A 13,551-nucleotide genomic window follows, 5' to 3' on the forward strand; every position below is an offset into this window, starting at 1 on the left:
TATTTCCCATTTTGGGGCAGCCCTTTGAGAGAGCAGAGTCTCTTGTGGTCTCCCCCTTTTGACAATCACAGTCTCTTAAATTGCTTCTGGTGGAAAAACACTCACCATCTCCTTTGAAAATTTCCCTGCTGCCCTTTCGATATTGGTGGGAGACCTTCAGATGAGAAGCCTGTTGTTATTCACTGTGCAGTGTTCCAGGCTAGCACAGCAGAAAGGTAATTGCTTAGTTTAGTGAAACAGCGATGCTGAGATCCTGGGATGTGTTATTTAGAGCACAGCATGGTGCAGTGGGACACTATTATGAAAGGAATAATCTAAAGAAGAGATCAGAAAGAAGCACTTCAGGGATAGGTCAGCTAAGCTGTTAATGTCCCCAGTGGCTCTCAAACAGGCTTTAGCTACGCAGCCACAGCAAAGCCCTGGTGATTGCTGGTGTGGGCTCTGTGATGAGGGATGGCACATACCTGTGAGATCCTGAAACAGAGCTGAAAAGAAAGCAGTGGAATCAAGACAACTCGTTTTGCTTGATGCATTAGTCTGAAGAAACACCAGCTTTAGCTCTGCAAAATAAGGATGTGATGACTTAAGGGGATTACTTTTGTGGACTAAAATTATCCCCGTGCAATTCCCTTGTCTTTGGGCATTTCATCCAGACTTTAGCATGGTACTTTTGTGATTAGTGTGTCCTTGCATATCATTGGCAGGGAGAAACCTCAAACAGCTAGGAACGTTACTAGCATGGGAATGGGGGACAGTGAATGCAAGGAAATGCTGCTGAAAGTGGCTGTGCTTGGCAGCCTTTCCCCCTCACAGAAGGACATGTCAGATGTGATGATGGCATGGAAGGTTCTGGGCACTGGTGGACTGATGGTTCCTCTCCCATGGGGTCTTTTTCAGGTGGTGTATTTCTCAGCCACCTACCCCTACTTCATGCTTTTCATCCTCCTGTTCCGGGGAGTCACCCTGCCAGGAGCCAAGGAGGGAATCCTCTTCTACCTCACGCCTGACTTCAGGAAGCTCTCTGACTCTGAGGTTTGTAGCCTAATGAAGAAAGCTCCTATCTCCTTCTTGTCTCTGTATTAGGCTTCCCCAGGCACTTCCCATAAATATTTTAAGCATTTAAAATTAAAATAACGCAGTTCAAGCAGTCATGACCCCCACAGGCTGAGACAAAGCTGAAGGACAAGTCCCTCATGGGAAGAAATCTGTGCAGCAGCTCTGTTGTACTCAAGCAGTGTTATCCATAGAGTGGGGGGAGCCAGAAATTATCCTGATAAAGGGAAACACCCTGATGGGCTGGGAATACCTTATTCACTGACTGTCCTAGGGCTGGTGATTTGGTCTTGTTCTGGTCCTGGAGACAGGACAAGGTGGTGGCACTGGCATGGGAGCCTCAGGAGCAGCACAAGCACAGCAGCAGGTTTTGGAGGTGCTTAAAGGATGAGTGGTGGCCAGTAAGGTTGCCTTGGTCAGTGGAAGCACAGGGGGGACCCCAGAGTCTTACTTTTCAGGAAACACAAGACTCTGCCTTTCCCAGCAGCAATGCTCCTGTGGCTCCAGAGTCAGCAGTCACCAGCTTTCTAAGCTTTAAGACCTGAAGGCATTGTGACCAGCTTTGCAAGCCGTCTTCCTCCACAGCTGTAAACAGGATGCATGACCCTTCATGCATCCATCCACATCCATCCCAAGAAGCAGCCTTGATCCACACATTTTGGAGGGCTGGGGATATCTGTGTGGTGCTGGGCCAGCCTGCTCTTTGATGCACTTGACATATGGGAAGGATGCAGATTCTCTGCTTCCAGTATGTAAAGAAGTCCTCTGCAGAGGGATTTTTGACAAGGACATGGAGTGATAGGACAAGAAGGAATGGCTTTAAACTGAACGAGAATAGGTTTAAATTATATTTTGTGAAAAGCTCTTGACTTGGCCCCAGTGACAGGGTTCCTTCAGGTCCTGGCCACCCCACTGGGCTGTCAATCCAAGCCCACAGTCTGCCTGCAGTCCCCTGGCTTGCCCTGTACTGAGCACCTGCAGCATGGAGTCTCCTTATGCTTCCCTCCTCTCCCTGCTCCTTCTCTGCAGGTCTGGATGGATGCAGCCACTCAGATCTTCTTCTCCTACGGCCTGGGCCTTGGCTCCCTCATTGCTCTGGGCAGCTACAACACTTTCCACAACAACGTCTACAGGTCAGTTGTTTTTTCCATCCTCCTGTGTGGCAGGGATTGCTCATGGGTGAGGCAGGGGGTTGTGGTGAGTCTGGGCTGCCTGATCCCTGCTGTCCCCTTGCTGGCAGCCTAGGGGACACACTGTGATCTCTGCAGAGACCCCTGCCTGCTGGGCACTTACCATGTCACCTGTGCCACCTGTCCTAGGCACAGGACCCTCTGCTCTGGTAAGGACCTGCAGGTGGTTTCTTTTCTCTCTTTCTCTTTTCCAGAGACTCCATTATTGTCTGTTGTATAAATTCCACCACAAGCATATTTGCAGGATTTGTTATTTTCTCCATCATTGGCTTCATGTCACACATCACAAAGAAGTCTGTGTCAGAGCTGGCCTCCTCAGGTAAAGCAGAAACCTAAGTTCAAATGCAACAGCAACCTGGGAGAGCAATTTGCAAGTGAGCATGGGGTGCTCTCAGGTCTTCCCTGAATTATTGTGCTGAAATTTTATTTTGCTGTAGTGAAATATTTAGGCCATTTGCTGTCTGAAGCCTTCCTATGGAGAACAGATACTATCTAGGTTTTCAGCAGACGTGAACAAAATTTGGAGTCCCTTTTTCATGCAAAAGCTTGAGACTGTGATCTCAGAATAATTTTTTAACCAAGATGGGACTGTGTCTTTCTGCACAAAGACATATTTTGAAATTGCTGTCTTCCCAGAGAAAGCTTTTATCTCAAGAAAACAACATTTTGTGATGGAAAAAAAGAAGGCACCAGGAAAGTCGTAACCAGCTCTGAATATTAGTTTATTTTTCTAGCCAAGTGCTCCAGCTCCCTTTGGTTGCAATAATGTGGTGATTTTATTGCTTTCAGGACTTGTTTCTCCTGTCATTTCTGTCTCCCCATCCTGCCCCTGTGCATTCTGTGTTGCTATGTCATGGGCAAAGGCTCAGGTGTTTTTAGCTCCTCTCTGAAATCCCCACAATTCTTGACTGTAATTTTCTCTCTGTTTAACCATGGCCCTTAGCTCAGACTCCCCATCCAATGCTCTGTGAACATGGCTCATCCCTCTTTTCATTCTGCAGGCCCTGGACTGGCTTTCCTCGCCTACCCACAGGTTGTCACACAGCTGCCCTTGTCCCCTCTCTGGTCAATCCTCTTCTTCTCCATGCTGATGATGCTGGGTCTGGACAGTCAGGTGAGACAACCCAGGGACAAAGTGGGGGAAGATAAAAAACATCTTTATGGTGGTGTTCCCTTCTGCACTCAGGACAGTGCTGAGCAGAGTGGTTTTTTCTCTCCTGTGCTGTGCAGGCAGTGCTGTGATGCAGCATTTTGGCCCCTCAGAGCCCTCACAAAACAAAACAAAACAAAACCCATTATCTCTGTGTTTTTACAAGTGGTGATACTTTTTTCCCTGATAGTTCAGCATAAAAGTAGCTACCCAGTGAAGCAGTGAATTGCAGCATGCCTTCCTGTTGAGTGCATCAAAATCAAAGGTTCCTGCAAAAGCCTCCACTTGTCTGTCATGTCCTCCCTTGTGTCCACATGTTCTCTTTGCAGCACAAATCACCAGTACAAAATGGATGCTCTCTTGGATTACAGGTAATGTTCATAAACCCAAGCCTACTTCACAATCAGACCCAAACCTATTCCTGAAATGTCGCAGCTGGTTTCCAGGAAAATCTAATCAACCAAATCTGGTTTTCAATCATGTCACATTCTCATAAACACATTATAAAGATCATGACTGCGTTATTTAGCAAAAAAAAAAAAAATTCAAATAATACCTAAATGTTCTGAGAGAAGCTACATTTACAGAAAAAAATTATCTCCATGGATTATTCACTCAGGGCTGGTAAATAGTTCGAGACATGACAATAAGCCCTCTAAGCACTCTGTGGAATTTATTTGCTGCATTTGCTTTTAAAATACCTCTTTAAATTCTCCACGTCCCTTCTGACAGTCTCAGAGGGCAGGCAGTCTGTGGGGGGCTATCACTGCCTAGAGGGAGAGGCTGGGGGGGAATCAAAAAAGACAACAAGCTTTTAAAACCACAGCTAAATGCATGTAAAGAAGCTTTCTGTCTGCATGCTGGAGTTCTGATTCATTCAAATACACCAGCAGCACCCTGGCAGCTTATGCATACAAACCAAATACCAGAGGCTGCAACAGTGGCTGCAATTCCACAGGCATTTTGAAGCATTCAGATTAAAAAAAAAAAAAAGAAAAAAAGAAAAGAAAAAAATTAGTTTCCCTCTGTGCTGATTACACATCATTTTGGCATTTGCAAATGGGGAGCAGGAATCTGTCTCTTCCTGCCAGGCTGCTCATCCCCTTTGCAGCTCCTGGAGTGGGATGAATGATCTGCACTGACCAACACCTCCCTCCTGTGCCTTCACTCAGTGCCTTGGTGTTCCCTCTGCTCTGATCCACCCAGGCTTCATCTCTCTCCCATCTAGACCCTCTTTCATAATATGCTAATTCTTCCTTTTAACCTCCCAGTTTCCAGGTCAGGCATTTATTCCTCAGGGGAGCTGGCAAGCCTTGTGACTGCCAGCCTGTGTCTGTCCCATGTGAGGCTGTCTAGCACAGCTTGGTCATGAGGATTCCCAGCTGCCAGCAGGGACTTCACTCTCATGGATCTCTGCTGCACATCTGGCAGACTCCCCATGCATCCCAACAGGGTGCTCTGTGTGGCTGAGGAGAGAACAGCAAACCCTTGATATGAGCAGAGGGTGGGAGAGAGATTCTCCTTCACAAGTGCCACAGCTATTGATTCCCAAGCCCAGTTATTGGACAGCTTGTGTAATGGTTAAGCCCCTGAAGGGGAAAAGGAGCAAAAGGGAGAGGCTAATAGAAATGAAATGCTTAGGAAAGAAATAATATCATGGGGTGAGGCATGAGAATGAAGAGAATATGTGTTAAAAATTGTGGCTGGAGACAGTAGGAGCCCCAGAATTTTTGGGAAAGCAGGCTGAAGTGGCAAGAACAGGAGGAACGTGTGCTCAGGGCTCACCACTCTGAAAGCAGCATAATTTCATTCAGGTGCCCACAGGTGCCAGCAGCCAAGATGTGGTGTGTAGATAGGAAAAGTGAAACCCAGGCCAGGCAGTGCAGTTCCCAGGGCTGGAATCCCTGGCTGAAATCCTCCAGACTGCATCCTCTATGAAGTCTGAGGCTGTCATGAGGCAATTTTCAGTAAACTGCCTGTTCTATGCCCAGGAAAAGCAATGTATGACCATTTGCTTCTCCACCTCATCTGTTACACAGCAGCTTAATAATGATAAGAGACAAAGAGAATTCAACTCACTTTGTAGCCTTGTTCTTCATCCCCCATCTCCCTGTCTTTCCCCCTGTCCATTCCCTGACTTTGATCCTTCTTCCTGCAGCAAAGGGCTGTCAGTTTTATTCCATCTCGTTATCTAAGACATAATTTTCTTTGCTCCTTCTCTGCTGGACACCAGAGAAGGTGTCTGACCAACCCTGTTCCTCTCCAAACCCATTTCTCTCTCTGGTCTCAGATCCCCTGGCCCTGCCATGGCTCCAGCAGTGCCTGGCCATGTATCCATGTGGAAAGAATAGCTTTTGACAGTGGTTTTTTTAGTCATGCTATCTCTTCACACTGTGCCAGCTCAGCCCTGACTCTCCCAGACAACAAGCCAGGTGGGATGGGGTGAAGAGCTCTCTGTCAATGACTGTAGAGGCAGCTTAACCCATGCATGAATGGCCAAAGATGCTTTAATGGCACTCGTGTCCAACATAAAAAGCTTGGCTCATTAAAAATTCAAGCTGAAGCAGTTGAGCTGTGATGCTCTGGGAATACTGGCTTTCCATGTGGATATAAAACCCTGGGCATGCCCATCTCCCTTTGCCTTGCTGTTGCCCATGTGGGAGCCAGCTCCAGCTCTTCCCCCATCCCCACCCAGCTATAGGTTCAGGCTCTCCATTTTTCTTTCCATTTTCCATTTTTTCCCCCACACATCTTCCCAGCCTTCTACTGCTCTTCTTGGTCTGTATACCTCCACCTCCACTCTGGGGTTTTTTTCTTTCCAGGGACAGGGAAGTCCCTGACATTGAAAAATGATGAAACCACTTTCATTTTCATTGCACTAGCTTGTACATTTGCTCAGTGTGACCAGGGAAGCCAGTTTCCTGCCCTCATAAATTCCCAGGGTTGTTGCTAGAGGCATGATGTGCTCTCAGAGAGAGGTATGTTGCCTGTAGATTCTGGGAGTGAGATATAAAAGTAAATCTCACAATTTATCAAGAAACAGGAGGGAAGGTTGCTCTTCACATATATACAACCAAAGTGCCCTTGTGCCAGAAGGCAGAACTAGTAGAAAAACTGGAAGGCAACACTCATGGGGATTTTGTTATGTGTTATTATTATACTGTGCCTGGTACAGCACTGCACAAACCATCCTGGTGCTCACCTCTAGAAAGATGATGTGCTGTGAGGTTGGGATTTTGGTGTGCTACATGCATAGCACATTGGGGAGAGAGATGAATTTTCAGTAGATGGTTCAGACCAGCTTTGTGCAGAGATGCCTCTTTTCTTCCTAGAGTCTGCAGAGAGTCCATAAATCACTAAGGTTCACCATTGAAGTTAAATGTGTGGGGGTTTGATGCCAAGCTGAGAAATTTATTTATCTATATCTATATCTTTGGTGTATGCCTTTTCCCATAGTTCTGCACTGTGGAAGGGTTCATTACAGCCCTGATGGATGAGTATCCTCGAGTCCTAAGAGCCAGGAAGAAGATCTTCATCGCAGTAGTGTGTTTCATCTCTTATCTCATTGGATTCTCCAACATCACCCAGGTACAGATGGCTGTGCTTGTCCCTCCAGTCATGACACCTCTCTGGTCCCTTTGGCACAGCACAGCAGCACCAAAGCTTGGGGAGAAGAGACAGCATTTCTCCTATTCTGGATAAAGTGGTTTGCTCATCACTGCTGCATCTCAAGTGGCTTAGGATTCCTCCATAATTTTTACCATCATCCTGTTGTCAGTCTGCCTTGGTGTTCTGCTATTTGCAATAATTGCTCAAGCTGACAGAGCCCAGGCTGAGGGAATGCTTGATGCAAAGAGTTAAGATAACACAAAGAAAACCAGTCTGTTGGGGGCTGGAACCTCTGGAGATAAAGCCAAGGCTCACATGAGGGGACTGAGGGCTGAGTGGTCTGGAGACCATTTGTGGAGTGCTGTAGGTTCATGAGGAGGCAAGGCAAAACTCCTGGGAGGGGCAGAGCAGACCGAATTAAGTGACTCCTTCTAAAGCAGAGAAATATAAGAGATCTTAGAGAATTTCTTCTTTTCTCCTCACCCTCAGCTATGCCTGAACAGGCTGGTTAATTGTCTGCCAAGAGCACATCAGTTTTGCTGCTGGGAACCAGACTCCAGTGGAAGCCTTGCAACAGTGGCTCTACTGTCCAAGGAAATTAACATTAAACCAACAGACACAGACAGCAGCAACCCAAGCTGCCAGCTGATATTGTCGATTATAATCTATAGCTGAACTCCTTAACCCTGTTTTTGTCTTTTCAGGGTGGCATTTATGTCTTCAAGCTGTTTGATTACTACTCAGCCAGTGGCATGTGTCTTCTCTTTCTTGTCTTCTTTGAGACCATCTCAATTTCTTGGTGTTATGGTAAGCACAGAACACCTTGTTCCTTTGTTTTCTCAACGGGCATGGCGATTTAATTAAAAAGCCAAAGCCAGTGAAGACAATGGCAACTTTGCAACTGAAAATAGCTTAGACTGATAACTTCAGAAAATCAGGAGTGGAGGGCTGTCATCTCACTTCTCCAGACCATTGTAAAGACCTGTGTGAACTGGAAGATGCCCAGGGCTGTTTCCTCTGGAGTCTCCAGAGGACACAAGGAGAATAGGAGCTGTTAGCATGAATTTGTGTCATGGTAGCTCATTCTCTCCACATAATGCTTCTCATGCCACAACATTGTCACCTTCTTGCTGTGCCTGACCTGTCATGAGAAGAGGTGAACACCATGGCACAGAGATTTTTTTTTTTTCCAAATCTCATTTCTTCCTGTAGGTGTGAACAGATTTTACAGAAACATTGAAGAGATGATTGGCTACAAGCCTTGTGTTTGGTGGAAGATCTGCTGGGCCTTCTTCACACCTCTTGTCTGCCTGGTAAGACCTGGGGAATCCTACCTGCAGAAGTGGGTCTAGAAAGGCCTCTAGATGAGCCTCTTTCACTCTGCCTGCTGGAAATCACCCATTAAAAAGTTCTAGATGATTGCTTTTAATCTAAATGAGGCCATCAGTTCTTCATTCTCTTTTTTTTTTTTTCTGAGATGCCAGAAGATAAGCAAAATAATTGAATGTTTTAAAAAGCTATTATTGGTTCTGGCTTTCAGCTACTTCAGCTTCAGCCTCAGACAGGCTTATGAGAACAAAAGCTATCACCAAATGGAGGATAACTGACTGCAGAGCAATTTGGCCTTTGCTGGTTCCTGCCCTTCCAGCAGAGGTAGTGCAGGGAGTGGTGTGATAACTCCAGGGATAGGAAGAGGAAAACTGCAGAGCCCAGTTGTGAGGATGCTGTTAACTTGCATAGGAGCTGCTGTGGGGCACTGCTTGTCTGAGCAGGCTAGTGAAGAAGGAAATCAGGGGTATTCCAGCTTTTTCCAAGGGATAAGAAGAAATGATATGAAATTACCAGTTGGTGGGCTGAAAGAATCTAGACTAATGCAAAGAGTTTTTGAGTTCCTGTAAGGCTGTTGGGAGCTAAGAGGATAATGAAGGAAATAATGGCTGGACCCTGATTTTGCACACTTTCCCCTGCAATGGCTGGTGCTCTTTTCCAGGGTGTGTTCTTCTTCAGCGTGGTGGAAATGACTCCTCTGACACTGGGAAAATACGTCTATCCTGCGTGGGGACAAGGAATTGGGTGGCTCATGGCCCTGTCCTCCATGGTTCTGATCCCAGGCTACATGCTCTACTCCTTCTTCACCTCCACAGGGACTCTCCGGCAGGTAGGAGCAGCTTCACCACCCTGCTCAGGGTAATCTCCTCCCTGAACTGAGTCTGAGTCACTGGTGATGGAGAAAAGACATCACAGCATCTGGGGGAGCCCAGGCTGGTCTGGGACCTCCCTGGAGTAGCTTAACTCCTCCTGACTGAGGGCTTGTGTTAATTATATCCATAGCACTTCCAAAGTGCTGGGGACTCCTGTGGCACCCCAGGCATGTGGAGGGAAGCTCATGAGAATGTTTCCATCCATCCATCCATCCATCCATCCATCCATCCATCCATCCCCTCAGCATCTTGTGCAAACCAGCAGTAAAGCAGCAGGAGTAGCTGATGTGCATCCTCCCTGTCTGACTCTTCCTCTCATATTGCCCACAAACACGAGACCCAGACCCTCTCTCAATCACTCACAGACCTAGGAGTGAGCAGCAGATGGCAGCAGGAAGAAAGTAGGCTAATCTGTGTGTGCATGTGTTGGTATCAGAGAGACAGAGAGAATTTTTGGCCTCTTATATGCACAGATCCTGGATTAATTTGTAATAGAGCTGGAGCTGGAGGGAAATTAGATGCCAATCCTGAATAAAGTGGTTTTGACAGACAGGAAAGATTACAAGTCATTTTGATCCCACTGAGCATGAATGTGAGAAGGGAAAAAATTTATCATGAATGGCAGAAGCAGTTCAGTGAACATTTCAGGGACTTCACCCAGCAACAGCCAATTCAGTGGGACTGGAGGGTAGGAGCTTGTTTCCCTTTACTGGAAGGAGGTTCTACCTGCCTTAGTGATGTCTGTTCAGGTCAGGCTTAATCCTCCTCTGCATTCTCTTCTGCAGTGCACAGCATCAGTCCCTCCCTGACTGGCAAAAGTGATTCATTCTTCTTCATCACTCCTGATGTTCAATCCACACGCCTCCAGTAATGATTTGCCCCTCCATATTTTCCTTGCTTCTTGCTTCACTTTACTTGACTCTGCAATTTTCATTTGATCAGCTCAGGGTGACAGGAATTGCTGCTGTGCAAAGGTTTGTGCAGGTGGATGTTCTGATCTACATCAAAGGCACAGACAGTAACCTTGTTAACCTGCTGTAATTACTTAGTAATGCTTTGTAATCAACCCTAGTCAGAAAATGGGTTGCTCTGGAGCTGATGGCATTGCAGCTCTCTCATTCCTCCTTGGAGCTGTTCTTGCTTGGTAACAGTTTGCCTGTGTTATCAGGATGCTCCCCATATCTCAGATAAAAGGAGGAGCTGCTGTGCTCTGTGCAGCATCACAGCAAAGGTGATTTTGCAGAGACTTTTAGGTACTGCCAAAGCTGCTGGAGGAGTCACTCCAAGCACCATCCCTGGCCTATAAACAGGGTTAGGGTCCCAACCCTCAGCTGCTGCCATTCAGCCCTGGCTGTCCCCTGCTGCTGCCCCCAGCCCTGGCTGACCCTCTCTCCTTTCATTCCCGGGCAGCGTTTGCAGCAGATGACACAGCCCAGGCCAGAGGTGCACGCTCAGAACAACGGCCTCCAGCCCAAGACATCCTTGAACGGGAGGATCTCAGATGCTGCTGTGTAGGAGGAAAGCCTGAACTCCTCGCCCTGCCCCGTAGCTGCTCACTCCACATTGTCCCTCGAGCTCCTCTGGCACAGCTTGCTGTCCCTGGCTCTGCAGTGGCTTTTGCTTGTCCAAGAAAGGACCTGGTGGAGGAACCTGTTGATGGCTCTTCCTCCTGGAATGGCTGCCCAAGGCCCTGAACAAGCTGCCACCAGGGCATTGTGTGTGACCATCTTCATCCTGCAACATCCTGGCCCAGGCTCTCAGAGACGAGCAGCTGGTGCCCACATCTTCCTCCTCCTGAGAAGAGGTGATGTCTCTAGAGAGCTTGGACTGATTGCTGCCCACTTCTCTGTTTTTCTTGCCTTTCCCTGTGCAACTCCACAGAGCATTCTGCAGCACACAGCTGTGTTTCACCCCAGGGAGGTTGTTGTCACCAGGTCCAAATCCCAGATGGCTGTCGATTGATGGAGCATAAAACACCAGCAAATACACAACTGGAGGGGATGTGCAGAACAAAGGATTCTAGTGCAGAATGAGGGATTCTAGTGAGGAGTCCTGCAAGCTGGTAGCTGTAGGACATCACCCCAAACCTGGAGAAGGGCTTTAGGACAGTGTGTGCTGCTCACAGGTGCTGTGTTTCAGCCCTGCACAGTTTCCAGATGTGTTTGTAGCATCCACTATTAGCCAGAGCCCAGCAGAGCACGCAGCCTTTCTCTTCTGGAGCATCCTGCCCTCTGTAGCTGCGTGCAGTAGCCACTCCCTGACCCTAAAAAGCAGCTAAAAGGGTAAATGGAGGGCTCTTTGCTACAGGCTGTTCAAGTCTCCTACACTGGCCGCAATCAGCTTTGTGCAGAGGCAAGGCTGTGTGATAAAGAGATTTTCCAGCGCTGTGCAAATCTCCTCCCAAGCTGAAAGAGCGTTGTGCCTGCCAAGCACCCTCCCTGGCTGTGTCCCTGGGTGGGAAACAATGAGGTGGATCATGATGTCCATGGATGGTTCAGTTCATACCTTTTTCAGGAAGTGGCCACAACTTAATCCCAGCTGGTGGAAGGCAAGAACTCCTGAGGCAGATGGCAGGATGTACCCACCATGCTTAAATCCAGCCCTGTGAACCAGTGCTGACATCGCTTGGGAAGTGTCTGCTCAGCCAGCTGCTGTCCCTGGCACATCCCTGCTCCCAACACACCAACCACAGAGGGCCCTGAGCTCTTGGAGATGGTGCTGGAGAAGTGTAACACCTTGGAGAAGGCTGGGAAGTGTTTCAGAGCAGTCCTAAAGCAGCAGAGTATTTCTCACTTATAAAGCTTTGTGAAAGGAGGTGGCTCAGCATAGCACCATGTGTAGGTGTGACAGTGACAATCCCAGCAGTGCCAGCCTCTCAGTGACCCCACGCAGAGCTACCCTTGTGCACAGAGTGTTTGATGAGCACACACACTGTGATTAGTGCTGATTAGTCTCTCCCCTCCCCGGCGCAGCATTGCCAGGTCTGCTCACACTCCCAGCTTCAGATCAGAACCAACAAACACAAAAATGAGCATCCAAGAAAAGGTACATCCCACCCATCTTTCCTATCAGAGTCTGGTCTCAGAGGTGACACACTGCAGTCCCCCAGGGGTCCTACAGGTGCCAGGTGAGTGATGAGCCTTTGCACACTTGTCTTGCACTCCAGTAGTAGCTTCAAAATGCTGCAAGTTGGCCCTGTGCTGCCTGTCCCTGGGACTCTCCAGAGCATGGGGCCAACCTGCTCTTCTGCCAGTCTTCCAGCCTGTGGATCAGTACCAGAAGGAAGAAAGAAGTTTTTCTGGTGAAAGCTAAAGTTAGTGATCTTTGGGAGTGGGTCCCCTGCCAACTCGTCAGTGCATCTTGATTAATGTTGCTTCAGATGTGTAACCAATTTGTATTTGTACACGTGGCTCTCAGCAGTTATGGCTGCTGGGGAATTCAGTGCATGTTTTGTGGTCTCCAACACCCCGAGCTGAGATCACACCCTGTCCCACATGTAATTGTTACAGTGTTTGTGTCAAAAAAATCATGGCTGTTAAATAGACATGAGGAAATGCTGAATTTACAGGCTTGGTCTTGTAAAGCCAAAAGCCAAACACTGAAAGCTGCAATCATAGCTCATCACCATTAATCTCAGCCAGTTACAGACATGTCATCTTTCCTTGTCCCTTAATTGTCTGTGCCAGTATAGCTGAAAGTTTCTATTCCAATTTCACCTATTTTTATGAACCGGGGCAATAAAGGAAACCACTCTTTACAAACAAATATGTCCTTAGAGAGGGACATCTGTGCTCAGAAAAGATGTTAAAGCTCTAAACTTTGCAGTCATGACCCTTACTAGAGACCTGCTTTTGGCTGTGCATCCAGGTGCCATAACCTCCCTCCCCTCAAAGGCAGTGTCACATCTGTGCCACAGATGTGTGTCATGGTGTGTCACATCTGCTGAGCACCTCTGTGCTCCTCATTCCATTGGCCTCACCCAGCAGAGTGGATACACAGCCAGGATGTGGGATGCTCACCTCTCCCCACTGCTGTGGTTCAGAAAGGGATTCTGCTCCTTCCTGCTCACCTACAGCCCTCCTGCCTTTTCTCTGCCCCCTCACCTCCCCAGTACCTGCCAGCCCCTCCTTCCTACCATAGGCAGCCGCTTGAAATAATCCTTTATGAGACCTCTTAATTCTAAGGAGCTATTTAGGGACCTGTGTTCAAATCCCTCTGAAATCCTCTTTTTCCTGAGGGCTGCAAAATATAAAATAAATGCCACTGCCCCCACCCTCTGCTGCAGCGGGGGCTGACGTGGCCATGGGAAAGGCAGGGTTGATCCACTGCTGCTCAAGAACTTCTAACC

General features: G+C 47.8%; 1 protein-coding gene across 2 annotated transcripts in view; it reads left to right on the plus strand.

Moving 5' to 3' along the window:
- LOC146442752 (sodium- and chloride-dependent GABA transporter 1-like) overlaps positions 1-12,968 on the plus strand; it is a 31,451-nt gene extending 18,483 nt beyond the window's left edge. Inside the window, exons 7-15 of one of the 2 annotated variants that reach the window (XM_085049432.1) lie at positions 898-1,032; positions 2,083-2,186; positions 2,438-2,562; positions 3,245-3,357; positions 6,850-6,981; positions 7,707-7,809; positions 8,215-8,315; positions 8,993-9,160; positions 10,614-12,968. In XM_085049432.1, the coding sequence (XP_084905558.1) occupies positions 898-1,032; positions 2,083-2,186; positions 2,438-2,562; positions 3,245-3,357; positions 6,850-6,981; positions 7,707-7,809; positions 8,215-8,315; positions 8,993-9,160; positions 10,614-10,718 (1,086 nt within the window). In that variant the 3' untranslated portion in view covers positions 10,719-12,968. Of the gene's footprint in view, positions 1-897; positions 1,033-2,082; positions 2,187-2,437; positions 2,563-3,244; positions 3,358-6,849; positions 6,982-7,706; positions 7,810-8,214; positions 8,316-8,992; positions 9,161-9,333; positions 9,874-10,613 lie in introns of those variants that run through there. The other variant, XM_085049431.1, reaches the window with a different exon arrangement.
- Positions 12,969-13,551: the final 583 nt, after the last annotated feature.

This window comes from Lichenostomus cassidix, chromosome 1Ab, assembly GCF_008360975.1.
Source record: "Lichenostomus cassidix isolate B80296 chromosome 1Ab, HeHo_3.0, whole genome shotgun sequence".
In the NCBI taxonomy this organism is placed as follows: domain Eukaryota; kingdom Metazoa; phylum Chordata; class Aves; order Passeriformes; family Meliphagidae; genus Lichenostomus; species Lichenostomus cassidix.